General features: G+C 56.3%; 1 protein-coding gene across 1 annotated transcript in view; it reads left to right on the top strand.

The window, feature by feature from the left end:
• The window catches only part of HSF5 (heat shock transcription factor 5), an 84966-nt gene that overhangs the window by 15088 nt on the left and 43081 nt on the right, over window positions 1-26797 (top strand). The window contains exons 4-5 of the mRNA XM_065418574.1: window positions 3659-4186; window positions 25494-25671. Of these exons, the coding sequence (XP_065274646.1) occupies window positions 3659-4186; window positions 25494-25671 (706 nt within the window). The remainder of the gene's footprint in view (window positions 1-3658; window positions 4187-25493; window positions 25672-26797) is intronic.

Here is a 26797-nt window from a genome sequence, read left to right as displayed (position 1 = left end):
TTGGTCAAGCCTAAATTGTAAGTATGATGCATTCTTTCCAGAGCAAGACCTTGGAGTTCACTGATCACAAGGATTCAAAGATCTGAGATCTTGGTTCTACAGCTTTTCAGAGTGGACCTTTACACTTCTGGAGGGGAAAAGGGTGACAAGGATAAGTAGGAAGACTGTAGGTCCAGGTTACATCAGTTGTTAATTTGTGTATTAGTGAGGATGGCATCTAGCACTTGAATTAAACCAAGATACCCCAAAATAGCTTTAAAATATTAAATTCTGTTAGGGGGAAAATCTCAAAAGTCCTTTGAATGCAATATGGACCCCTATTAGGAAAATGTACAGAATGAAAACAACAACTATTGTAAATACTTTCTAAAAAAATATGAAAACATGGGTCAGGATGATGATATCCTGGACTGGTAGAATCACAATGGTGAAAATGATCCTTCTCCCTAGGATTACATTTTTACTGAAAACACTTCTACAAGAAATCCTTATCTAATTACTATTTATGATCTTATTTATTTGGGGGCAAACAAAATTCCTAGGTTTAATGTAATAAAAGATATGGCTTTGGATTCTTTGACCATGGGATGTTGTTCCGGGAAGAAGGATTGCTAGGAAGAGATGGGATCCATCTAATGAAGAGAGGGAAGAGCATCTTTGCAGGCAAGCTGGCTAACCTAGTGAGGAGGGCTTTAAACTAGGTTCGCCGGGGGATGGTGACCTAAGCCAAGAGGTAAATGGGATACCGGGAGGAAACACAAAGACGAGGGTACAAGATGGGAAGCCTCCTGATCCCTACTGAGAAAGAAGGGCAATTGGCTAGTTATCTTAGGTGCATGTACACGAATGTAAGAAGCCTGGGAAACAAGCAGGAAGAATTGGAAGTCCTGGCACGACCAAGGAACTATGATGTGATTGGAATAACAAACTTTATGGGGCAGTTCACATAACTGGAGCACTGTCATGGATGGATATAAACTGTTCAGGAAGGACAGGTATGGGAGAAAAGGTGGAGGAGTTGCATTGTATGTAAGAGCGGTATGATTGCTCAGAGCTCCCGTATGAAACTGGAGAAAAGCCTGTTGAGAGTCTTTGGGTTAAGTTTAGAGGAGAGAGCAACAAGGGTGATGTCGTGGTGGGCGTGTGCTGTAGACCACTGGATCAGAAGGACGAGGTAGACGAGGCTTTCTTTGGCCAACTAACTGAAGTTTCCAGATCACAGGCCCTGGTTCTAAAGGGGGACTTCAATCACCCTGACATATGCTGGGAGAGCAATACAGCAATGTACAGACAATCCAGGAAGTTTTTGGAGAGAGTTGGGGACAACTTCTTGGTACAAGTGCTGGAGGAACCAACTAGGGGCCGTGCTCCTCTTGACCTGCTGCTTACAAACAGGGAAGAATTGGTAGGGGAAGTAGAAGTGGGTGGCAACCTAGGCAGCAGTGACCATGAGATGGTTGAGTTCAGGATCCTGACAAAAGGAAGAAAGGAGAGTAGCAAAATACGGACCCTGGACTTCAGAAAAGCAGACTTTGACTCCCTTAGGGAACTGATGGGCAGGATCCCCTGGGAGGCTAATATGAGGGGGAAAGGAGTCCAGCAGAGCTGGCTGTATTTTAAAGAAGCCTTATTAAGGGCGCAGGACCAAATATCCCAAAGTGCAGAAAAAATAGCAAATATGGCAGGCAAGCAGCTTGGCTTAACAGAGAAATCTTCAGTGAGCTTAAACTCAAAAAGGAAGCTTACAAGAAGTGGAAATTTGGACAGATGACTAGAGAGGAGTACAAAAATATTGCTCGAGCATGCAGGGGTGTAATCAGGAAGGCCAAGGCACAGTTGGAGTTGTAGCTAGCAAGGGATGTGAAGGGTAACAAGAAGGGTTTCTACAGGTATGTTAGCAACAAGTAGGTGGTCAGGGAAAGTGTGGGACCCTTACTGAATGGGGGAGGCAACCTAGTGACACATGATGTGGAAAAAGCTGAAGTACTCAATGCTTTTTTTGCCTCGGTCTTCACAGACAAGGTCAGCTCCCAGACTGCTGCACTGGGCAACACAGTATGGGGAGGAGGTGAGCAGCCCTCAGTGATGAAAGAACAGATTAAGGACTATTTAGAAAAGCTGGACATGCACAAGTCCATGGGTCCAGATCTAATGTATCCAAGGGTGCTGAGGGAATTGGCTGATGTGATTGCAGAGCCATTGGCCATTCTCTTTGAAAATTCATGGCCATCAGGGGGAGGTCCCAGATGATTGGAAAAAGGCAAATCTATTGCCCATATTTAAAAAAGTGAAGAAAGAGAACCTGGGGAACTACAGCCTCACTTCAGTCCCCAGCAAAATCATGGAGTAGGTCCTTAAGGAATCCATTTTGAAGCACTTGGTGGAGAGGAAGTTGATCAGGAACAGTCAACATGGTTTCACCAAGGGCAAGTCATGCCTGACCAACCTGATTGCCTTCTATGATGAGATAACTGGCTCTGTGGATATGGGGAAAGCGGTGGATGTGGTATATCTTGACTTTAGCAAAGCTTTTGATACGGTCTCCCACAGTATTCTTGCCAGCAAGTTAAAGAAGTATGGATTGGATGAATGGACTATAAGGTGGATAGAAAGCTGGCTAGATTGCCGGGCTCAATGGGTAGTGATCAATGGCTTGATGTCTAGTTGGCAGCCATTATCAATGGGAGTGCCTGAGGGGGTCTGTCCTGTGGCCGGTTTTGTTCAACATCTTTATTAATGATTTGGATGATGGGATGAATTGTACCATCAGCAAGTTCGCAGATGACAGGAAGCTGACGGGAGAGGTAGATCGCTGGAGGGTAGGGATAGGGTCCAGAGTGACCTAGACAAATTGGAGGATTGGGCCAAAAGAAATTTGATGAGGTTCAACAAGGACAAGTGCAGAGTCCTGCACTTAGGAAGGAAGAATCCTACTACAGGCTGGGGACCGACTAAAAAAGATTTGGGGGTTGAGGTGGATAATCAGTTGAACATGAGCTCCTAGTTTGGTGCTGCAGCTAAAAGGGCTAATAGTTTCCTTGAATGTGTAAACAGGGAAATCTCAGGTAGGAGTAGAGAGTTATTTTATCTCTGAATCTGGCACTGGTGAGATTGCTGGTAGAGAACTGTGTCCAGTTTTGTTGTTCACAATTCAAGAAGAATATTTGGTGATGGTTCAGATAAGAGCCGGAGAATGGTTTAAGGATTAGAAAACATGGCTTATTATAGTGACAGAGTCAAGGAGCTCAACCTATTTAGCTTAACAAGGAGAGGGTGAAGGGATGACTTGATTAGTCTATAAGTACCTACATGGGGAGCAAATATTTGATAATGGGCTCTTCACTCTAGCAAAGAAAGATATAACATGATTAATGTCTTGAAGCTAGACCTATTCAGACTGGATATAAAGTGTAAATTTTTAACAGCAAAAGTAATTAAGCATTGGAACAACTTACCAAGGGTCATGGTTGTTTCTCCATCACTGACAATTTTAAAATCAATATTGGATGTTATTCTAAAGATGTGCTCTAGGAATTATTTTGGGGAAGCTCTGTTGTCCCCTCTGGCCTTGGAACTGATGAACCTAAGAAACTTTAAATATATCTAATATTGTGGTAATATTTTTCTGATTGCAGTCCACTGCATTTTGTTTTCCCAGAATCCTCCAATGCAGTCGTCATACCCAGTTGAATTTTTGCCATCTAACTGGCCATGCAATACAGCTGATGAAAACAAGAAGACCGAAGTAAACCTAGAGGCTGTCTTTCAGATTGTAGATGAGATGCATTCATCCCCCAAGCTAGAGATGGTGAAAGTGGAACCTGTGGAGAACCAGTGTCCAACCCCACAGCCTAATGCAGGCCAGCAATTGATAGTTAATTCTGGGAATAATGATGCACCTTCCTCAAGTCATGCCAGCCAGCTGGAGCCTCTTACACCTGTAGGTTCTGATATTACATTTATGGTGGGAACAGATCAAGCAATAGCCTGTTCTCTGCCACAGTCTTCTGAATTTGTTTATACTATCCACACCACCAAGCCTGTAGAGAATACTGCTGCACAAATGGTGCAGGAACCTGCAGCCACACAGGAAGAACATGCAAAACTGAAAGAACAGATGAGCCATGCTTCAGCTCAGTCTTCAGTGGTGTTTCTTCAGGAGGGACTGCCATTCAGTCCACAGCAGGTATGGGGTAAAGGAACACTGCAATATGTGTTCCTGTACTACAGGATATTCTGCTGTGATAACTACACTATACCACAGTGAGGGCCTGGTCCTACAAACTTCTTGTGTGAGTAGTCCCATTGAAGTAACTTACATAAAACTGTAAGAAACTAAAGGGTTGGCTGGATTGGACTTCTAGGGTCAGATTCCCAGCTAATGTAAATCCGCATCACTCCAGGGTGATCTGACCCTTAGTATTTACTATGTCTTATGTCACTTAGGTCTACACTACGGGGTTAGGTTGACCTAAGTTACGCAACTCCAGCTACATGAATAACATAGCTGGAGTCGCCGTACCTTAGGTCGACTTACTGTCTTGTCTAGACAGCGCTGGGTCGACGGGAGAAACTCTCCCATTGACTTAACCCCCCCACCTCCCTGAACGACAAAAGTTTTATTGATGAAAAGCGCCAGTGTGAACAGCGCTTTGTCGGCAGGAATGCTCTCCTGACGACAAAGCCGCTGCTGCTCGGGGGGGGCGGAATGTTTTTTTGTCGGCAGGAGATCTTTCTCCTGCCGACAAACAGCAGCTATACTGCACACCTTTTAGCGGCAGGGCTGTGGCAGCACGGCTGTGGCAGCACAGCCGTGTCACTAAAAGGAAGGTCCTGTACACAAACGCAGTGCCGGGTTTACAGTGGCTCCATGGAGCCGGGCCCATGCTCTGCTTGCACTGTGCCCCGAGACCCCACTGGCTCCCCCTGCCCACCACTTGCTTCTCTTGGCCTTCCTGCCAGCTGGCTGAGGGCTCCTCTCCACTCCCTGGTCCCACCCCCATGCTCCTCTCAGCCCCCTGGCTGGAGCCCAGTGCACTTCCGGCTCCGGGCACTCTCTGCTTCCCACCACCTGAGGGGCCCCACCTATCTCCCCGGAACTGAGCTGCCTGGGACTGTGGCAGAAGCCTGGCCAATCTCAGCCAGGTGGAGGGGGAGACAGTGTGGAGGGCTTGGCTGGGCCCCTCCAGGCAAGTGCGTCTTGAGGGACCCCGGCGAGGGCAGGTCCTGGGCTGGTTGATCACGCCGCTCCCAAGGGGTCAGAGCGATTTCCAGCCCTGGGACTGACTTTGGCTACACTGCCAGCTCAACCTGGTAGACACAATTGCCTCCCAGCAGGCCGGTGAGTGCGGCCTGGAGGCAGGGTGTGGGGAAGTGGGTCTCGGAGGATTGGGGGAGGGGCTGGGCTGTGAGGGGGTGGGGAAGGTGTGTGTGTTCGGGCATGCTGGCAGAACAGGGCCGGGCAGGCTACTATGCATCTGGCAACTGCTGGTTTGTAAATAGTGTCCTCGCATTGGGCGGAGCAGGGCTGCCCCTGCCATGCCCCATTGCCTCTGGCTGGCCCCTCGCTCCAAAAACTGATCTCCCCACGCCATGCTCCATTGCCTCCATGGGGGCCCACAAATACGTTTGGCGCCGGGCCCACAAAAGGTTAATCCAGCCCTGCACAAAACCTTAGTGTTATTCCAAAACCCTGAGCAATTAATTGGAGAGATGGTTAGTATTCTTAATTTAGGCACACTATTTAATTCAATATTTTTGTTTCATTGAGGAAAGATTTCTCTGAACCTTGTGTATTGTAATACTTGATTTGATGGTTCTTTCTAGACATACAAAGTAAAAAAGATGAGCAGGACAGGATGTGCAGGGGACATGTATTCTGTATTAATGAGAGCGCGGGAGTATGGCTACCAAGTTATTTCCGCATAGAAGTGAGGCCTCAAATGTGAGATATAGGGTTAAACACCAGTTTATCATGACATTGTGACTAAATCCAGGTCTTCCCAGACATGCCCACTCTGTCTACTTCCATCTTTTACACATTACGCTGGAGAGAAAGGGATGAGTGCTTAGGGGGCTAACAGTCAAAGCAAAGATTCATACCTAGCATTTAACCATGGCTGGTCAAAAGCTTTAATCTAAACTGTTTTTGATGGGAAATTGAGTTTTTGGTTAAATGGAATTTTTTGTGTTTTTAAAAAAAAAAATCTGTCTACTTTCCATGGAAAACTTAGATTATTTCACAAAAAAACTGAAACATTTTGATACAGGTATCCTACTGTGCTATTTCATGGAAGTCCCCATTCTCCTCTATGGGCTGAGCTTCCCAGCTCAGCTACATCTCCCATGATGCACTATGACTAGACTCCCCTGGTACTGCTGCCCCTCTTCACCAGGAGAGGAGAGGTGTATCATGTGATATGTCTGACCAGGGAGCCCAGCCCTTGGAGGAGAATGGGGGCACGGCAGCACTTCCAAATCAAAATATTTTGGATTTCAGATTTTCCCCAGAATCTTACTTTCTATGGAAAAGTTTGCTGAAGCAATTGTCTTTAAAAGTTTATGCAAAATTTTCAGCAGGGGGAAAAGCCTATAACTGACTAGTTCTACATTTAATTACTTGGACCATGCATCTGCTTCTATTTATGCTTGCACTGCAGAGCAACATCTATTCCCATCTTTGCAGCATTTATAGAATCATAGAAGATTAGGGTTGGAAGAGACCTGAGGAGGTCATCTAGTCCAACTCCCTGCTCAAAGCAGGACCAACCCCAACTAAATCATCCCAGCCAGGGCTTTGTCAAGCCAGGCCTTAAAAACCTCTAAGGATGGAGATTCCACCACCTCCCTAGGTAATCCATTCCAGTGCTTCACCACCCTCCTAGTGAAATAGTTTTTCCTAATATCCAACCTAGACCTCCCCCACTGCAACTTGAGACCATTTTTCCTTGTTCTGTTATCTGCCACCACTGAGAACAGCCGAGCTCCATCCTCTTTGGAATCCCCCCTTCAGGTAGTTGAAGGCTGCTATCAAATCCCCCCTCACTCTTCTCTTCTGCAGGCTAAACAAGCCCAGTTCCCTCAACCTCTCCTCGTAAGTCATGTGGCCCAGCCCCCTAATAATTTTCGTTGCCCTCCGCTGGACTCTCCAATTTGTCCACATCCTTTCTATAGTGAGGGGCCCAAAACTGAACGCAGTACTCCAGGTGTAGCCTCACCAGTGCCAAATAGAGGGGAATAATCACTTCCCTCGATCTGCTGGCAGTGCTCCTACTAATGCAGCCCAAAATGCCGTTAGCCTTCTTGACAGCAAGGGCACACTGCTGACTCATATCCAGCTTCTCGTATACTGTAATCCCAAGGTCCTTTTCTGCAGAACTGCTGCTTAGCCAGTCGGTCCCCAGCCTGTAGCGGTGCATGGGATTATTTCGTCCTACATGCAGGACTCTGCACTTGACCTCATCAGATTTCTTTTGTCCCAGTCCTCCAATTTGTCTCGGTCACTCTGGACCCTATAGGTTCAAGGCCATTTTAGGATTACATTAAGTGTTATAATTGTTGTTAAAGAAACAATCCCTCTAGTTTTGGTAGTTATTAACCTTCAGAAAAACTTTTTTTTCCCCAAGCTGAAATTTTTCATGAGTGTTCTCAACACAAAGGTATACCTAATGTGACAAAGTTCCTCCTCTACCTTGGTGGGTCCTGCACTTATTGGCAGATTTTCTCACCTCACAGATTCACCATGTGGGTCGGAAAACAGCCCAGAGACCTTTCTCTCTGGTAGAAGCCACAGTCCAGGTCAATTCCTCCTGTGTCTGATCAGGAGTTGGGAGGAAACCCAGGCCCGCCCTCTACTCCGGGTTTCAGCCCAGGGCCCTGTGGACTGCAGCTGTCTAGAGTGCCTCCTGGTACAGCTGCACGACAGCTACAACTCCCAGGGCTACTTCCCTAAAGTCTCCTTCCAACATCTTCTTTATCCTCACCACAGGACCTTGCTCCTGGTGTTTGATAATGCTTGTATTCCTCAGTCTTCCAGCAATATGTCTTCTCACTCTCAGCTCCTCTTGCTCCCAGCTCCTTGCATGCACACCACAAACTGAAGTGAGGTCCTTTTTAAACTCAGGTGCCCTGATTAGCTAGCCTGTCCTAATTGATTCTAGCAGTTTCTTAATTGGCTCCAGGTGTCTTAATTATCCTGCCTGTCTTAATTGGTTTTAGCAGGTTCCTGATTACTCTAGTGCAGCCCCTGCTCTGGTCACTCAGGGAACAGAAACCCTGTCTGATCGGGGATTAACAGATCACTCTCCTGTAGCCCTCTGGTCTGGAGGGAGGAAGGTAGGGGGCTGCTCCTCCTCCTTCTCTGCTACCTGCTTGCTGGCTGGCTGCTAGACCCACCCACACCCTTGGTTGCTGCTGCTCCAGCTACAGCCCCTTGGGGGGGGCCTGCTGGCCCACTCCCCAGAGGAGGGGAGGGAGAGACCCCAGCCATTGCTCCTGCTGCTGTGGACACTACCACCACCATCTCCACCTGAGAAGGGTCCTTCCTGCTGGCCACCAGACTGCCGCCTGGAGCTGCTGCGTTTGCTGCTGGGGAGCTGCTGGAGCCCTGAGGAGGAGAAGAGAACCATCTGCCAGTGGGGAGGCACGTAGGAATTCTACAGACCACCGTGGAGGGGGCCCTCCCGGACTGAGTAACTTTTGAACTGTGCTCTTGTGGTGGGGATCTAGACTGTGTTTGTGGAGACACAGGGGGTGTGGTGTGGAGCCTGCCCCCTGGTCCATCTGTGTCCCCCCCCAACCCCCCCCCCCACCATCATCGTTGCCCCCTCCACCACCCCCACTGGCTACTCACCATCTGCCTCGAGCTCCTGCCTCTGGGACTTAGCTGCTCCCCAAGACTTGCCACGCCCTGTTGCCACCATTGGGCCTGATACAGCAGCCAGCTTACAAGGACTTTCTTTTTTGTTGCAAGCGCACGTGGGTGCACGTGCCCCCCCTCCTTTGGACTGACCCCTTCCCCCCTACAGCAAGCCCCCAGCTTTGCCCCTGTTGCCTACCCATTTGCCCCTTACTGCCTTTTGCCCCTCCCCCTTGCCCCAGCCCCTCACTAGCTCCAGTTTGTTTGCCTGCCCCGCCCTTGCCCTCTGCAGCCTTTGTTTGACCCGCCCCAGCCTCTGAAGCTAGCCCCATGGTTCCTCTGCCCCATTTACTGCCTGGTTGCTCCCTTCCCCCTGCGGTCCCCTTGCCCTGATTAGCCCCTTCCCTCGTGCGCCCATGTCCCCTCCTATGCGCTTGTACCCCTCCCCATTTTAGTTTGATTCTGTCTCACTGCACCCCCCAATGCTGTTATATCCTCCCTTCCTTGGTGCAACAAGAGGAGCCGGAAACCTTCCCTGAGTCGGTGACTGACCCCTAGCCCTTGATAGCCCCCCATCCACCCCCCCCCTTTTTTTTTGGCGCCCTCCTCCCCTGCCTGCAGCCTAGCGGGGAGGAGTGGTCGACCTGCTTCCCCCTTCCCTACCCCCCCTCCAGTGTTTGCTCTCCCCCCGTCCTCATTATGGCAGGGGACGAGGAGAGTGAGACCCCTCGGGTGGACCCTGCTGCCCCTCCTCCACCCGCCCCACCATCGTCCCCCCTAGCCTCTACCTCAACCGCCGCTGCCGAGCCACCTACTACCACCCCTGCTGGAGCGGTGGGTAACGAGGTGACCTCCGCTGCTGCCACGTCCCTCGCCCCCTCTGACTCTGGGGGAGTCCCTCCAACCGGCAGCAAGGGCCAGGGCACAAAGAAGGGTAAAGGCCCCGCTAAAAAAGCCAGGCCCTCCATAGCAGGGGGTGCCCCCACTGCCACGGCCCCGCAACCGGCCGCGGCGTCCCTCCCTGCTGTTCCTTCCACCAGCTCTGTGGGTGTCCCTCCCCCGGCCCCCAGGGCATACGCCCAGGTGGTGGCGGCCCCCCCGCCTGCCGCTACGTCATCTCCCCCATCCACCGCCTCTGCTACCATCTATAGCGGCCGGGGCCCCTTCCCCACCTTGACTAGGAAGCACGGCGTCCGTTGCCTCCTGGTACCCGCCTCGCCCCACGTGGAGACCTACGTGCGGGCGTTGGCAAGGGTGGTGGGGCCCACGGCCATTGTGGCGGCCTCCAAGATGTACGGAAAGGTCGTCTTCTTCCTAGCATCGGAGGCCGCCGCCCAGGAGGCAGTGGAGAAGGGCCTGGCGGTAGGGGGCGTGTACGTCCCCCTGGAGCCGCTAGAAGACCTGGGCGCCCGACTGGTCCTGACTTATGTCCCTCCCTTCCTTCCAAATGCCGCCCTGTTACCTGCCCTCTCTACCCTGGGAAGGCCGATCTCTGTGGTCAGCCCTCTCCCATTGGGCTGCAAAGACCCCGCCCTCCGTCATGTCCTCTCATTCCGCCGGCAGGTACAGTTACAACTGCCGCCGGCGGCACGTGACGGAGCGGCGCTTGAGGGGTCCTTCTTGGTCCCCTACCAGGGGGCCCGCTACCGGGTGCATTATTCAACGGGGGAGGCCCGGTGCTACCTCTGCCGGGCGATGGGACACGTCCGGAGGGACTGCCCCTTGGCCCGGCACGGAGGGACATCCGAGACCCCCGAGCCCCGGCAGGGCGCCGGCCCCGTCATCGCCGGCGCCCCTAGCTACCCGGCGCCCGAAGCCGCCCCTCCTCCTTTCCGGCCCACCAAAGCTCCCGCTCGGGCCCAAGGGGTATCTCCCCCAGTGCGCCTAGACGAGCGGGAGGGCCACGGCTCTGCCTCCTGCGTTCTGGCAGGGCCTGTAGAGGAGGGTGAGGTAGGGATACCTCCAGGCATAGAAGAGGGCATGCCCCAGGGAGAATCCTCCCTCCTACATGTTACCCCACCATTACCTCCCCGAGTCCCTCAGCTTTCGTCCTTGCTCCCTGACCCATCACCTGTTAGCCAGCCCCCAGATGATGCCATGGAGGGCTGGTCCTTAGTACAGGGGAAGCGGGGCAAGCGGAAGGCTCGAGCTCCGCTCCTCCCATCTGATGCGGTAGCCCCCCGGAAGACCAGGAAGGGGGGCACCGATGCTGGGCCTTCCGCTTTGCCCCCGGGTGGGTTTTGTCCACCATTACCGGATAGGGAAGACGTGGCAGCATCGGAGGAAAGCACTACCCCTCCTCCGGTGTCCCTTCCTATGGAAGCCCCTGATGGAGCCCCTCTCACCCCCTTACGATCTGAAGCCCCTGTATGCACCAAGGCGAGCGTCGCTTTGGGTACAGACGGGGAGATCCCTGGGGTGGTGGAAGGTGATCTCCCCTCCATTTATGAGGAGATCGAGGCCCTGGGTCTGACCCCGGTTACCCAGGGGGAGGACGACCCTCTGCCAGCGGACCTCGATCTGAGCGACCTCGCCTCAGCCCCCCTTTCCCCATGTTCCGTCCCCTTACCCACTGCTTCCGCTCCCGCCTCCGAGGAGCCCCTGGACTCTTCCACCAACCCAGCTGCAGATGGCACCCCGCTAGCGGCCGCCGAGCCTCTTGAGGCGACGGCCAGTGCCATGCAACCGGGACCTGAGTCACAAGGGGACTCCCTCATGGCTGAGGGGCAGCCGACCTCCTTCCCGGGTGGGGGCCCCACCGTTGTTTCTCCACCTACAGATGCCGTGGCCTTACCATCTGCCTTGGAGCACGAGCCTGGCATCGCAGAGGGCCCACCTCCCTCCCCGCAAATTCCTGAGCCCATTTGCGGGGTGTTACCCCCCCCACCCAGTGGCCTGGCTGCTGGGACCCCCGATCCCAATATCACCCCTTCCCCTGTCCCTATTCCTGATTCCAGCCCTACCCTTGACACCGACCCTGTCCCTGTCCCCTCCACTTCCCGTGATGCTTTTGCCGCCCCTGGGGCTGTCTCCTTCCTTATCCCAGAGGATGACCCCCAAGGAGCGGCCTTTGTTTTTCCCTGTCCCGACCCACCAGGGGCTGCTAGTTTCCCTCCGCCGCCCCCCAGTGAGCCGGGATCTGAGGCAGACCACGTGGCGTCGGCCCATCGGATGCCACGTCGAGGGTCTGCCCCCTGTTTGCCCGTCTCGGTGGGCCACGGGGCTGTGACAGGGGCCCCACTGGGGGAAAGCCTTAGATCAGTAACCCCACCCCCCCATACGCTGAGAGAGGAGCTACGGGAGTTCCTTGAGGACGTCCGTGGCTCCTGCAACAAGGTACAGCTTGCACTCCAGCGATGGGGGGATTTTCATCAGATCCTCCGGGCCGCGAGGGCCCTCATGGGAGAGGGTAAGAGGACCGGGAGGCAGGCCGCTGCGGCCTACCAACGGGTCCGCCTCTTCCGTGACTCCTTAATCGCCCACGGGGTAGGTCACGGATTGTTGCGCGGCCCGACGGAGGCCGTGAGCGTCTCTGCCGGCGAGGATCGCCCCCAGCCCTCCTCATGGCACCGATCATCTTTGCAACATTAAACACCCGGGGCTGTAGGATGGGTCTCCGCAGGAGCCAGGTGCTCTCCTTTCTTCGGGAGGGGGGGTACTCTGTGATTTTCCTGCAGGAGACCCATACGGATCCGGCCGCTGAAGCTAGCTGGCGGCTGGAGTGGGGGGACAGAGTCTATTTTAGCCACCTCACAGTTCGTACGGCTGGAGTGGCGACCCTGTTCTCCCCCGACCTACGGCCCGAGGTGCTGGGGGTCGCCGAGGCTGTGCCAGGCCGCCTGCTACACCTCCGGGTCCGCATGGAGGGGCTTGTGGTTAATCTCGTCAACGTTTACGCCCCGACATTGGGCCCGGAGAGGTTGTGTTTTTATCAGCAGGCGTCCGCCTTCCTCGGCACCTTGGATCCTCGCGAGTGCCTGGTCCTGGGCGGGGACTTTAACGCCACCCTTGAGGAACGGGACCGCTCAGGGACCGAGCAGCACCAGGCCGCCGCGGATGTCCTCCGGGAGATCGTCGAACATCACTCCCTGGTGGACGTCTGGCGCGACCACCACCCGGATGACGTTTCGACATTCACTTTTGTCCGGGTGGAGGTCCATCGGTCGTACCACTCCCGGTTGGACCGCATCTATATGTCACGCTTCCATCTTTCCCGGGCCCACTCCTCCAGCGTCCGGCCGGCCCCTTTTTCAGATCACCATCTAGCCACCGTGACAGCCTCTCTTTGCGCGGAGAGGCCGGGGCCGGCCTATTGGCATTTTAATAATAGCTTGTTGGAGGATGTGGGCTTTGTGGCGTCCTTCCGGGAGTTCTGGCTGGCCTGGCGAGGGCAGCAGCATGCCTTTCCCTCGGCGCGGCGGTGGTGGGACCTGGGGAAGGTGCGCGCCCGGCTCTTCTGCCGTGACTACACCCGGGGCGCCAGCCGACGGAGGGATGCGACGATAGGGCAGTTGGAACGGGAGGTCTTAGAGCTGGAGAGGCGTCTGGCTGCCAGCCCCGGTGATCCATCCCTCTGCGGAGCGTGCCGGGAGAAGCGGGAAGAGCTCCGGACCCTCGAGGACCATCGGGCCCGAGGTGCCTTTGTTCGATCCCGCATCCGCCTCCTTCGGGAGATGGATCGCGGCTCCCGCTTCTTCTACGCCCTGGAGAAAAAGAGGGGGGCCAAGAAGCACGTCACCTGCCTTTTAGCAGAGGACGGCACCCCCCTCACGGATCCGGCGGAAATGTGCGGGAGGGCCAGGGCCTTCTACGCGGGCCTTTTCTCCCCGGATCCGACCGATCCTAACGCTTGCAGAATGCTCTGGGATGAACTCCCGACGGTCAGCGCGGGCGACCGAGACTGGCTGGAGCTACCTCTCACTCTGGCCGAGTTCTCGGAAGCCCTCCGTCGCATGCCCACCAATAAATCTCCAGGCATGGACGGGCTGACCGTGGAGTTCTACCGCGTGTTTTGGGATGTCCTCGGCCCAGACCTTGTCACCATCTGGGCCGAGTCCTTGCAGGGCGGGGTCCTCCCTCTTTCGTGCAGACGAGCCGTGCTCGCCTTATTGCCGAAGAAGGGGGACCTCCGCGATTTACGGAATTGGCGTCCCATCTCGCTCCTCAGCACGGACTATAAAATCGTAGCAAAGGCCATCTCGCTGCGGCTAGGGTCCGTGCTGGCGGACGTGATCCACCCAGACCAGACCTACACCGTCCCGGGCCGCACCATCTTCGACAACTTGTATCTGGTCCGGGACCTCTTGGAACTCGGGTGTAGGGATGGTCTGTCGTTCGCCCTCCTGTCCCTGGATCAGGAGAAGGCGTTCGACAGGGTGGACCACGGGTATCTCCTGGGCACTCTGCGAGCGTTTGGCTTCGGGCCCCAGTTTGTGAGTTTTCTCCAGGTGCTGTACGCCTCCGCAGAGTGTTTGGTCAGGCTCAACTGGACCCTGACCGAACCGGTCAGCTTCGGGCGAGGAGTACGTCAAGGGTGCCCCCTCTCGGGCCAGCTGTATGCTCTGGCGATCGAGCCCTTCCTCTGTCTCCTCCGTAGGAGGTTGGCAGGGTTGGTGCTGCGGGAGCCGGAGCTGCGGCTGGTCCTGTCGGCGTACGCCGACGACGTGTTCCTCGTGGTCCAGGACCCGGGCGACTTGGTGCGGGTGGAGGCTTGCCAGACCATCTATTCGGCGGCCTCCTCCGCCCGGGTCAACTGGGTCAAGAGCTCTGGCCTGGTGGTAGGGGACGGGTGGCAGGCGAGCTCCCTCCCACCCGCGCTTCAGGCCATCCGGTGGAGCGCGGGTCCGCTGCTCTATCTCGGCGTTTACCTTTCTGCCACACATCCGTCTCCGCCGGAGAACTGGCTAGGTTTAGAGGGCAGGGTGTCGGAGCGGCTCCGGAAATGGAAAGGACTGCTCCGGTGTCTCTCCCTTCGAGGGAGAGCACTGGTGCTCAATCAACTAGTCCTGTCCATGCTCTGGTACCGGCTCAACACCCTGGTCCCGGCCCCGGGCTTCCTGACCACCCTCCGGACGTTGATTCTGAAGTTCTTTTGGTCAGGACTGCACTGGGTCTCTGCGGGGGTTCTCCATCTACCCCTGGAGGAGGGAGGGCAGGGCCTGAAGTGTCTGCATGCTCAGGTCCACGTCTTCCGCCTCCAGGCCCTGCAGAGGCTCCTTTATGGTGCAGGTAGTCCGGCATGGAGCGTATTGGCGCACGCCTTCCTGCGCCGCTTCCGAGGGCTCCGATATGACCGGCAGCTCCTTTGTCTCCATCCGAGAGGTCTTCCGCGAGGCCTCTCCGAGCTGCCGGTCTTCTACCAGGACCTCCTCCGGACCTGGAAACTGTTTTCAGTGACCAGGTCCGTGGCGGCCACCGTGGGGGCAGATCTCCTCGCGGAGCCCCTGCTACACAACCCCCAGCTTCGTGTGCAGGTGGCGGAGTCCCCCATGGTGCGCCAGAGGTTGGTCCTAGCAGAAGTCACCAAAGTCGGAGACCTCCTGGACTACGACCGAGGAGACTGGCTGGATCCCCTGACGCTCGCTCAGCGCATGGGGCTCTCCAGACCTCGTACTCCCCGGTGCGTGCTTCAGGAGGTGAGGGCCGCTTTGCCGCCCGCTGCTCGGGACTATCTCGACCGGGTCCTGCGAGAGGGCACGCCCCGCCCACCCTCCACTCCGAGCCCTCCAGACTTTTTCATCGGGCCCTTGCCCCGTGGACCCAACCAGCCCCCTCCCCGTCCATTCGCCATGAGCCGGCTGCACCATTTGCAGCCGGTTCTGTTCCGGACCGCGCCAAGGAAACATCTATACACGCTCGTGCTACATGTTCTTCATGTCCTCACCCTCGCGTCCCGCCCCGATACAAAGTGGCGGGACCTTCTGCCACCTCTGGAGGGTGAGGAGCCCCGGTGGGCCAGCCTTTATTCTGCTCTGATCCCGAAGCCCACCGGGGACATCAGTTGGCGGCTCCTTCACGGAGCCGTAAGCACGGGCGTGTACTTGGCGCGGTTTACCCCTATCCCAGACACCTGCCCCTTTTGCGGCGTGAGGGAGACCCTGGCGCATGTTTACCTAGAGTGCACCAGGCTGCAGCCCCTATTCCGGCTCCTCATAGATATTTTGTTAAGATTTTGGTTGCACTTTTCTCCACACCTTTTTATTTATGCACTCCCTATCCGTCGCCCCACAAAGTTGCGGGACCTCCTGGTCAACCTCCTTCTGGCCTTAGCAAAACTGGCCATCTATAAAACCAGAGTGAGGAGGTTGGCCGATGGAGTTTCCTGTGACTGTGGGGCGTATTTCAGGTCCTCCGTTCTTTCACGTATCCGGGCAGAGTTCCTCTGGGCGACGTCCACTGGCTCCCTTGACGCCTTCGAGGAGCAGTGGGCGCTGTCCGGGGTTCTCTGCTCGGTGTCCCCGTCTGGTTCGCTTCTTTTGACCCTTTGACCTCACTCCTGTCCCTGTTCTTTTATTAGTTGTCCCCCGTAATTTTTTGGTCTCCAGGTCCTGTGGACCCCCCCTTAGGCTGGGGGGGATCCTTTAGCAGTGGGCGGGCTTCGCCCGCCCACTTCCTGGATCCCAATAGGTCTGGTCACTCAGGGAACAGAAACCCTGTCTGATCTGGGATTAACAGATCACTCTCCTGTAGCCCTCTGGTCTGGAGGGAGGAAGGTAGGGGGCTGCTCCTCCTCCTTCTCTGCTACCTGCTTGCTGGCTGGCTGCTAGACCCACCCACACCCTTGGTTGCTGCTGCTCCAGCTACAGCCCCTTGGGGGGGGCCTGCTGGCCCACTCCCCAGAGGAGGGGAGGGAGAGACCCCAGCCATTGCTCCTGCTGCTGGGGTTGCCACCTCCACCTGAGAGGGGTCCTTCCTGCTGGCCACCAGACTGCCGCCTGGAGCTGCTGCGTTTGCTGCTGGAGCCCTGAGGCGAAGAAGAGGACCATCTGCCAGTGGCGGAGCGCGTAGGAATTCTACAGACCACCGTGGAGGGGGCCCTCCTGGACTGAGTAACTTTTGAACTGTGCTCTTGTGGTGGGGATCTAGACTGTGTTTGTGGGGACACAGGGGGTGTGGCGTGGAGCCTGCCCCCTGGTCCATCTGTGTCCCCCCCCCGATCCCCACCACCACCACCATCGTTGCCCCCTCCACCACCCCCACCGGCTACTCACCATCTGCCTCAAGCTCCTGCCTCTGGGACTCAGCTGCTCACCTAGGCTTGCCACGCCCTGTTGCCACCATTGGGCCTGATACAGCAGCCAGCCTAACCTGCCTTTCCTTTTTGTTACAAGCGCACGTGGGTGCACGTGCCCCCCCTCCTTTGGACTGACCCTCTCCCCCCTGCAGCAAGCCCCCAGCTTTACCCCTGCTGCCTACCGATTTGCCCCTTGCTGCCTTTTGCCCCTCCCCCTTGCCCCGCCCTTTCCCTCTGCAGCCTTTGTTTGACCCGCCCCAGCCTCTGAAGCTAGCCCCGTGGTTCCTCTGCCCCATTTCCTGCCTGGTTGCTCCCTTCCCCCTGCGGTCCCCTTGCCCTGATTAGCCCCTCCCCTCGTGCGCCCATGTCCCCTCCTATGCGCTTGTACCCCTCCCCGTTTTAGTTTGATTCTGTCTCACTGCACCCCCCGATGCTGTTATATCCTCCCTTCCTTGGTGCAACAAGAGGAGCCGGAAACCTTCCCTGAGTCGGTGACTGACCGCTAGCCCTTGATAGCCCCCCCATCCACCCCCCCCCTTTTTTTGGCGCCCTCCTCCCCTGCCTACAGCCTAGCGGGGAGGAGTGGTCGACCTGCTTCCCCCTTCCCTACCCCCCCTCCAGTGTTTGCTCTCCCCCGTCCTCATTATGGCAGGGGACGAGGAGAGTGAGACCCCTCGGGCAGACCCTGCTGCCCCTCCTCCACCCGCCCCACCATCGTCCCCCCCTAGCCTCTACCTCAACCGCCGCTGCCGAGCCACCTACTACCACCCCTGCTGGAGCACCGGCAGCGGTGGGTAACGAGGTGACCTCCGCTGCTGCCACGTCCCTCGCCCCCTCTGACTTTGGGGGAGTCCCTCCAACCGGCAGGAAGGGCCAGGGCACAAAGAAGGGTAAAGGCCCCGCTAAAAAAGCCAGGCCCTCCATGGCAGGGGGTGCCCCCACTGCCGCGGCCCTGCAACTGGCCACGGCGTCCCTCCCTGCTGTTCCCTCCACCAGCTCTGTGGGTGTCCCTCCCCCGGCCCCCAGGGCATACGCCCAGGTGGCGGCGGCCCCCCCGCCTGCCGCTACGTCATCTCCCCCATCCACCGCCTCTGCTACCATCTATAGCAGCCGGGGCCCCTTCCCCATCTTGACCAGGAAGCACGGCGTCCGTTGCCTCCTGGTACCCGCCTCGCCCCACGTGGAGACCTACGTGCGGGCGTTGGCGAGGGTGGTGGGGCCCACGGCCATTGTGGCGGCCTCCAAGATGTACGGAAAGGTCGTCTTCTTCCTAGCATCGGAGGCCGCCGCCCAGGAGGCAGTGGAGAAGGGCCTGGCGGTGGGGGGCGTGTACGTCCCCCTGGAGCCGCTAGAAGACCTGGGCGCCCGACTGGTCCTGACTTCTGTCCCTTCCTTCCTTCCAAATGCCGCCCTGTTACCCGCTCTCCCTACCATGGGGAGGCCGATCTCTGTGGTCAGCCCTCTCCCATTGGGCTGCAAAGACCCCGCTCTCCGTCACGTCCTCTCGTTCCGCCGGCAGTTACAGTTACAATTGCCGCCGGCAGCACGTGATGGTGAGGCGCTTGAGGGGTCCTTCTTGGTCCCCTACCAGGGGGCCCGCTACCGGGTGCATTATTCAATGGGGGAGGCCCGGTGCTACCTCTGCCGGGCGATAGGACACGTCCGGAGGGACTGCCCCTTGGCCCGGCACGGAGGGACATCCGGGACCCCCGAGCCCCGGCAGGGCGCCGGCCCCGTCATCGCCGGTGCCCCTAGCTGCCCGGCGCCCGAAGTGGCCCCCCTCCTTTCCGGCCCACCAAAGCTCCCGCTAGGGCCCAAGGGGTATCTCCCCCAGTGCGCCTAGATGAGCGAGAGGGCCCCGCCTCTGCCGCCTGCGATCTGGCGGGGCCTGTGGAGGAGGGTGAGGTAGGGATATCGCCGGGCATAGAAGAAGGCATGCCCCAGAGAGAATCCTTCCTCCTACATGCTGCCCCACCATTACCTCCCCGAGTCCCTAAGCCTTCGCTCTTGCTCCCTGACCCGACTCCTGTTAGCCAGCCCCCGGATGATGCCATGGAGGGCTGGTCCTTAGTACAGGGGAAGCGGGGCAAGCGGAAGGCTCGAGCTCCGCTCCTTCCATATGATGCGGTAGCCCCCCGGAAGACCACGAAGGGGGGCACCGATGCTGAGCCTTCCGCTTTGCCCCCGGGTGGGTTTTGTCCACCATTACTGGCTAGGGAAGACGTGGCAGCATCGGAGGAAAGCACTACCCCTCCTCCGGTGTCCTTTCCTATGGAAGCCCCGGATGGAGCCCCTCTCGCCCCCTTACAATCTGAAGCCCCTGCATGCACCAAGGCGAGCGTCACTTCGGGTGCAGGCGGGGAGAGCCCTGGGGTGGTGGAAGGTGATCTCCCCTCCATTTATGAGGAGATCGAGGCCCTGGGTCTGACCCCGGTTACCCAGGGGGAGGACGACCCTCTGCCAGCGGGCCTCGATCTGAGCGACCTTGCCTCAGCCTCCCTTTCCCCATGTTCTGTCCCCTTACCCACTGCTTCCGCTCCCGCCTCCGAGGAGCCCCTGGACTCTTCCACCAACCCGGCTGCAGATGGCACCCCGCTAGCGGCCGCCGAGCCTCTTGAGGCGACGGCCAGTGCCATGCAACCGGGACCCGAGTCACCAGGGGACTCCCTCGTGGCTGAGGGGCAGCCAACCTCCTTCCTGGGTGGGGGCCCCGTCGTTGATTCTCCACCCATGGATGCCGTGGCCTTACCATCTGCCTTGGAGCACGAGCCCGGCATCACGGAGGGCCCACCTCCCTCCCCGCAAATCCCTGAGCCCATTTGCGGGGTGCCACCCCCCCCACCCAGGAGCCTGGCTGCTGGGGCCCCCGATCCCACTATCGCCCCTTCCCCTGTCCCTATTCCTGACTCCGACCCTGCCCCTGACTCCGACCCAGTCTCTATCCCATCCACTTCCTGTGATGCTATTGCCGCCCCTGGGGCTGTCTCCTTCCATATCCCAGAGGACGACCCCCAAGGAGCAGCCTTTGTTTTTCCCCGTCCCGACCCACCAGGGGCTGCTATTTTCCCTCCGCCGCCCCCCATTGAGCCAGGGTCTGAGGCGGGCCACGTGGCGCCAGCCCATCGGACGCCACGTCGAGGGTCTGCCCCCTGCTTGCCCGTCTCGGTGGGCCATGGGGCTGTGACAGGGGCCCCGCTGGGGGATAGCCATAGATCGGTAACCCCACCCCCCCCCCATACGCTGAGAGAGGAGCTCCGAGAGTTCCTTGAGGACGTCCGTGGCTCCCGCAACAAGGTACAGCTTGCACTCCAGCGATGGGGGGATTTTCATCAGATCCTCCGGGCCGCGAGGGCCCTCATGGGGGAGGGTAAGAGGACCGGGAGGCAGGCCGCCGCGGCCTACCAAAGAGTACGCCTCTTCCGTGACTCCTTAATCGCCTACGGGGTAGGTCACGGATTGTTGCGCGGCCCGACGGAGGCCGTGGGCGTTTTTGCCGGCGAGGATCCCCCCCAGCCCTCCTCATGGCACCGATCATCTTCGCAACATTGAACACCTGGGGCTGTAGGATGGGTCTCCGCAGGAGCCAGGTGCTCTCCTTCCTTCGGGAGGGGGGGTACTCTGTGATTTTCCTGCAGGAGACCCATACGGATCCGGCCGCTGAAGCTAGCTGGCGGCTGGAGTGGGGGGACAGGGTCTATTTTAGCCACCTCACAGTTCGTACGGCTGGAGTGGCGACCCTGTTCTCCCCCGACCTACGGCCCGAGTTGCTGGGGGTCGCCGAGGCTGTGCCAGGCCGCCTGCTACACCTCCGGGTCCGCATGGAGGGGCTTGTGGTTAATCTCGTCAACGTTTACGCCCCGACATTGGGCCCGGAGAGGTTGTGTTTTTATCAGCAGGCGTCCGCCTTCCTCGGCACCTTGGATCCTCGCGAGTGCCTGGTCCTGGGCGGGGACTTTAACGCCACCCTTGAGGAACGGGACCGCTCGGGGACCGAGCAGCACCCGGCCGCCGCGGATGTCCTCCGGGAGATCGTCGAACATCACTCCCTGGTGGACGTCTGGCGCGACCACCACCCGGATGACGTTTCGACATTCACTTTTGTCTGGGTGGAGGTCCATCGGTCGTACCACTCCCGGTTGGACCGCATCTATATGTCACGCTTCCATCTTTCCCGGGCCCACTCCTCCAGCGTCCGGCTGGCCCCTTTTTCAGATCACCATCTAGCCACCGTGACAGCCTCTCTCTGTGCGGAGAGGCCGGGGCCGGCCTATTGGCACTTTAATAATAGCTTGTTGGAGGATGTGGGCTTCGTGGCGTCCTTCCGGGAGTTCTGGCTGGCCTGGCGAGGGCAGCGGCGTGCCTTTCCCTCGGCGCGGCGGTGGTGGAACCTGGGGAAGGTGCGCGCCCGACTCTTCTGCCGTGACTACACCCGGGGCGCCAGCCGACGGAGGGATGCGGCGATAGGGCAGTTGGAACGGGAGGTCTTAGAGCTGGAGAGGCGTCTGGCCGCCAGCCCCGGTGATCCATCCCTCTGCGGAGCGTGCCGGGAGAAGCGGGAAGAGCTCCGGACCCTCGAGGACCATCGGGCCCGAGGTGCCTTTGTTCGATCCCGCATCCGCCTCCTTCGGGAGATGGATCGCGGCTCCCGCTTCTTCTACGCCCTGGAGAAAAAGAGGGGGGCCAAGAAGCACGTCACCTGCCTTCTAGCAGAGGATGGCACCCCCCTCACGGATCCAGCGGAAATGTGCGGGAGGGCCAGGGCCTTCTACGCAGGCCTTTTCTCCCCGGATCCAACCGATCCTAACGCTTGCAGAATGCTCTGGGATGAACTCCCGACGGTCAGCGCGGGCGACCGAGACCGGCTGGAGCTGCCTCTCACTCTGGCCGAGTTCTCGGAAGCCCTCCGCCGCATGCCCACCAATAAATCTCCGGGCATGGACGGGCTGACTGTGGAGTTCTACCGCGTGTTTTGGGACGTCCTCGGCCCGGACCTTGTCACCGTCTGGGCCGAGTCCTTGCAGGGCGGGGTCCTCCCTCTTTCGTGCAGGCGAGCCGTGCTCGCCTTATTGCCGAAGAAGGGGGACCTCTGCGATTTACGGAATTGGCGTCCCATCTCGCTCCTCAGCACGGACTATAAAATCGTAGTGAAGGCCATCTCGCTGCGGCTAGGGTCTGTGCTGGCGGACGTGATCCACCCAGATCAGACCTACACCGTCCCGGGCCGCACCATCTTCGACAACTTGTATCTGGTCCGGGACCTCTTGGAACTCGGGTGTAGGGATGGTCTGTCGTTCGCCCTCCTGTCCCTGGATCAGGAGAAGGCGTTCGACAGGGTGGACCACGGGTATCTCCTGGGCATTCTGCGAGCGTTTGGCTTCAGGCCCCAGTTTGTGGGTTTTCTCCAGGTGCTGTACGCCTCCGCAGAGTGTTTGGTCAGGCTCAACTGGACCCTGACCGAACCGGTCAGCTTCGGGCGAGGAGTACGTCAAGGGTGCCCCCTCTCGGGCCAGCTGTATGCTCTGGCGATCGAGCCCTTCCTCTGTCTCCTCCGTAGGAGGTTGGCAGGGTTGGTGCTGCGGGAGCCGGAGCTGCGGCTGGTCCTGTCGGCGTACGCCGACGACATGCTCCTCGTGGTCCAGGACCCGGGCGACTTGGTGCGGATGGAGGCTTGCCAGACCATCTATTCGGCGGCCTCCTCCGCCCGGGTCAATTGGGTCAAGAGCTCTGGCCTGGTGGTAGGGGACGGGTGGCAGGCGAGCTCCCTCCCACCCGCGCTTCAGGCCATCCGGTGGCGCGCGGGTCCGCTGCTCTATCTCGGCGTTTACCTTTCTGCCACGCATCCGTCTCCGCCGGAGAACTGGCTGGGTTTAGAGGGCAGGGTGTCGGAGCGGCTCCGGAAATGGACAGGACTGCTCCGGTGTCTCTCCCTTCGAGGGAGAGCACTGGTGCTCAATCAACTAGTCCTGTCCATGCTCTGGTGCCGGCTCAACACCCTGGTCCCGGCCCCGGGCTTCCTGACCACCCTCCGGACGTTGATTCTGAAGTTCTTTTGGTCAGGACTGCACTGGGTCTCTGCGGGGGTTCTCCATCTACCCCTGGAGGAGGGAGGGCAGGGCCTGAAGTGTCTGCATGCTCAGGTCCACGTCTTCCGCCTCCAGGCCCTGCAGAGGCTCCTTTATGGTGCAGGTAGTCCAGCATGGAGCGTATTGGCGCACGCCTTCCTGCGCCGCTTCCGAGGGCTCCGATATGACCGGCAGCTCCTTTGTCTCCATCCGAGAGGTCTTCCGCGAGGCCTCTCCGAGCTGCCGGTCTTCTACCAGGACCTCCTGCGGACCTGGAAACTGTTTTCAGTGACCAGGTCCGTGGCGGCCACCGTGGGGGCAGATCTCCTCGCGGAGCCCCTACTACACAACCCCCAGCTTCGTGTGCAGGTGGCGGAGTCCCCCATGGTGCGCCAGAGGTTGGTCCTAGCAGAAGTCACCAAAGTCGGAGACCTCCTGGACTACGACCGGGGAGACTGGCTGGATCCCCTGACGCTCGCTCAGCGCATGGGGCTCTCCAGACCTCGTACTCCCCGGCGCGTACTTCAGGAGGTGAGGGCCGCTTTGCCACCCGCTGCTTGGGACTATCTCGACCGGGACCTGCGAGAGGGCATGCCCCGCCCACCGTCAACTCCGAGCCCTCCAGACTTTTTCATCGGGCCCCTGCCCCGTGGACCGAACCAGCCCCCTCCCCGTCCATTTGCCATGAGCCGACTGCACCATCTGCAGCCGGTTCTGTTCCGGACCGCGCCAAGGAAACATCTGTACACGCTCGTGCTCCATGTTCTTCATGTCCTCACCCTCGCGTCCCGCCCCGATACGAAGTGGCGGGACCTTCTGCCACCTCTGGAGGGTGAGGAGCCCCGGTGGGCCAGCCTTTATTCTGCTCTGATCCCGAAGCCCACCGGGGACATCAGTTGGCGGCTCCTTCACGGAACCGTGAGCACGGGCGTGTACTTGGCGCGGTTTACCCCTATCCCAGACACCTGCCCCTTTTGCGGCGTGAGGGAGACCCTGGCGCATGTTTATCTGGAGTGTGCCAGGCTGCAGCCCCTATTCTGGCTCCTCACGGATATTTTGTTAAGATTTTGGTTGCACTTTTCTCCTCACCTTTTTATTTATGCACTCCCTATCTGTCGCCCCACAAAGTCACGGGACCTCCTGGTCAACCTCCTTCTGGCCCTAGCGAAACTGGCCATCTATAAAACCAGAGTGAGGAGGTTGGCCGATGGAGTTTCCTGTGACTGTGGGGCGTATTTCAGGTCCTCCGTTCTTTCACGTATCCGGGCAGAGTTCCTCTGGGCAGCGTCCACTGGCTCCCTTGACGCCTTTGAGGAGCAGTGGGCGCTGTCCGGGGTTCTCTGCTCGGTGTCCCCGTCTGGTTCGCTTCGTTTGACCCTTTGACCTCACTCCTGTCCCTGTTCTTTTATTAGTTGTCCCCTGTAATTTTTTGGTCTCCAGGTCCTGTGGACCCCCCCTTAGGCTGGGGGGGATCCTTTATCAGTGGGCGGGCTTTGCCTGCCCACTTCCTGGATCCCAATAGGTCTGGTCACTCAGGGAACAGAAAATTACTCATCCAGTTACCAGTATATTTGCCCTCTACCAGATTCCTGTACCCCACTGGTCTGGGTCTGTCACACTAAATATCAACAAACAGTTTTGGCCAGACATCCTGTCCCCTTATTGCATATGCTCTCATCCCAGTTTATTTTAATGTGTTAATAGATTGGACAAATTCTGGCACTTTGAGACTGCAGCTGACAACTATCTTGCTGAATGGTAACATCATTTGATATATGAGTATATGCTGATACAATGAAAAAATCTGAAAACTAGTTTTTATTTCGTAATATTTATTTAAACAGAAGAATGTTACTGTGTGAAATATCACTGATTAAATATTAGACTTAGAGACATTCCTAAAATGCACATAGAATTGTGGCAGTTGTGCATGTAAGTGGCTAGTTAGATGCCTTACTAGTCATTGGAGTATGCAGTTACACCTTTTTAGCACTAGTTTAAAAATCTCACCTGGAAGATTTTTTTTGTTTGTTAAATATTATATTAGGATGGAGCTCAAATTGCTGAAGTCATAAGTGATATTACAAATCAGCAAGATGCTCAGAAATACCAATTTTAAAAAAAGAGCGCTTTTATTCTTACATTTATTTTACACAGTTTATACCTTATCAAAATTCAGACCAGTTTTCTTTTATGGCATCTAAGCTCCAAGTAGTGTCTTCTGTTTGTGGAATGTCCCTTGAAGTGGACATTCCATGAGAGAAAGAGATATTTATCTGCATTAAATCCCCTAAAGTGATTACAGAAAGTATTGAGTGGGTTTTGATTTTTTTTTTTAAAGATGGATCCCAGTATTAAGTGTCAAACCAGTCCATCGGAGACAGTTGTGTCTTCGGAGCAGGTAGGATTCCTCATTTCAGATGTGGAACCTGTGAGCAAATCTGTCAAAGACACAGCTTCATCCATACAAACCAGTTGCAGAGAGAGAAGAAGCAGTTCACAGAAGGGCAAGTCTCCTGGTAAGAATTGGGCCCATAGCTTTTCCAGCGTTTACTGTGACTGGTGACTAAGGAGCCGTGTAGTCCAGACCAAGAGGATGATGAACAGTCTAAGGGTTGGTCTACACTTGAAAGTTATACCAGTATATTTTGGTTAATTGTATACTATTTTTTTTAACTGAAATAATTATACCAGTACAACCACTGAAGTTACCACAGTATAAAGGTGCCTTATACCAGTATAGCTTATTTCTCTTTCCATACAGGAATAAACTGTACCAGAAGCACTTTATACTGGTATAACTTGTTCATACTAGGTGGGTTATACTGCTTTAGCAATATGGTATAGTCAAACTACGCTGATTCGGTTAATTCAGAACAATTTTTATCTGTAAACAAGCCCTAAATAGTTTCAATGTGTACTTTCAAGTGACTTTTTTAGAATATTTCTTGTTGAGATTGAGCTAATTATTCCATCTTAATTTCATGCAAATTATCACACAAACTTTTAAAAAGTGAAATTATCAGTAATTTTAATGCCTTTCAAGGATATTCAGAATTGGTTTGGTTTTTTTGTTTAATGTAAACCCCAAAAATTTAGAGTTTAAGTGCTTGCGTATGTGTGCTCTGCTCCAGGTATGTGCACGAGCAGTGCATTGATGCTGGAGAGTTCCTAGTGTTATCAGCCCTGCGTTTCCTCCTGCTTGAGCTGTGATATAAAGAGTGTAGCTGCCCTGCCCTTCCCTCAGTTTCTTCTTACTGTCTGTGGCTGGTAGTCAGAGTGGAGCGTTCACTGTGCCTTTGCATACAGTTTACCCTTTTAGAATTTTGCTAGTGTATAGAGTAGGGCTGTCAAGTGATTAAAAAAATTAGTTGCGCGATTAATTGCACTGTTAAACAATAACAGAATACCATTTATTTAAATATTTTTGGATGTTTTCTACATTTTCAAATATTGATTTCAATTACAAAACAGAATACGAAGTGTACAGTGCTCACTTTATATTTATTTTTTATTACAAATATTTGCACTGTAAAAAAACCAAAAGAAATACACCTCTACCCCGATATAACGCGACCTGATATAACACGAATTTGGATATAACGCGGTAAAGCAGCGCTCCAGGTGGGCGGGGCTGCGCGCTTC

Source organism: Emys orbicularis, chromosome 17, assembly GCF_028017835.1.
Source record: "Emys orbicularis isolate rEmyOrb1 chromosome 17, rEmyOrb1.hap1, whole genome shotgun sequence".
Classification (NCBI taxonomy): domain Eukaryota; kingdom Metazoa; phylum Chordata; order Testudines; family Emydidae; genus Emys; species Emys orbicularis.
This window is presented reverse-complemented; position numbering and strand designations above follow the sequence as displayed.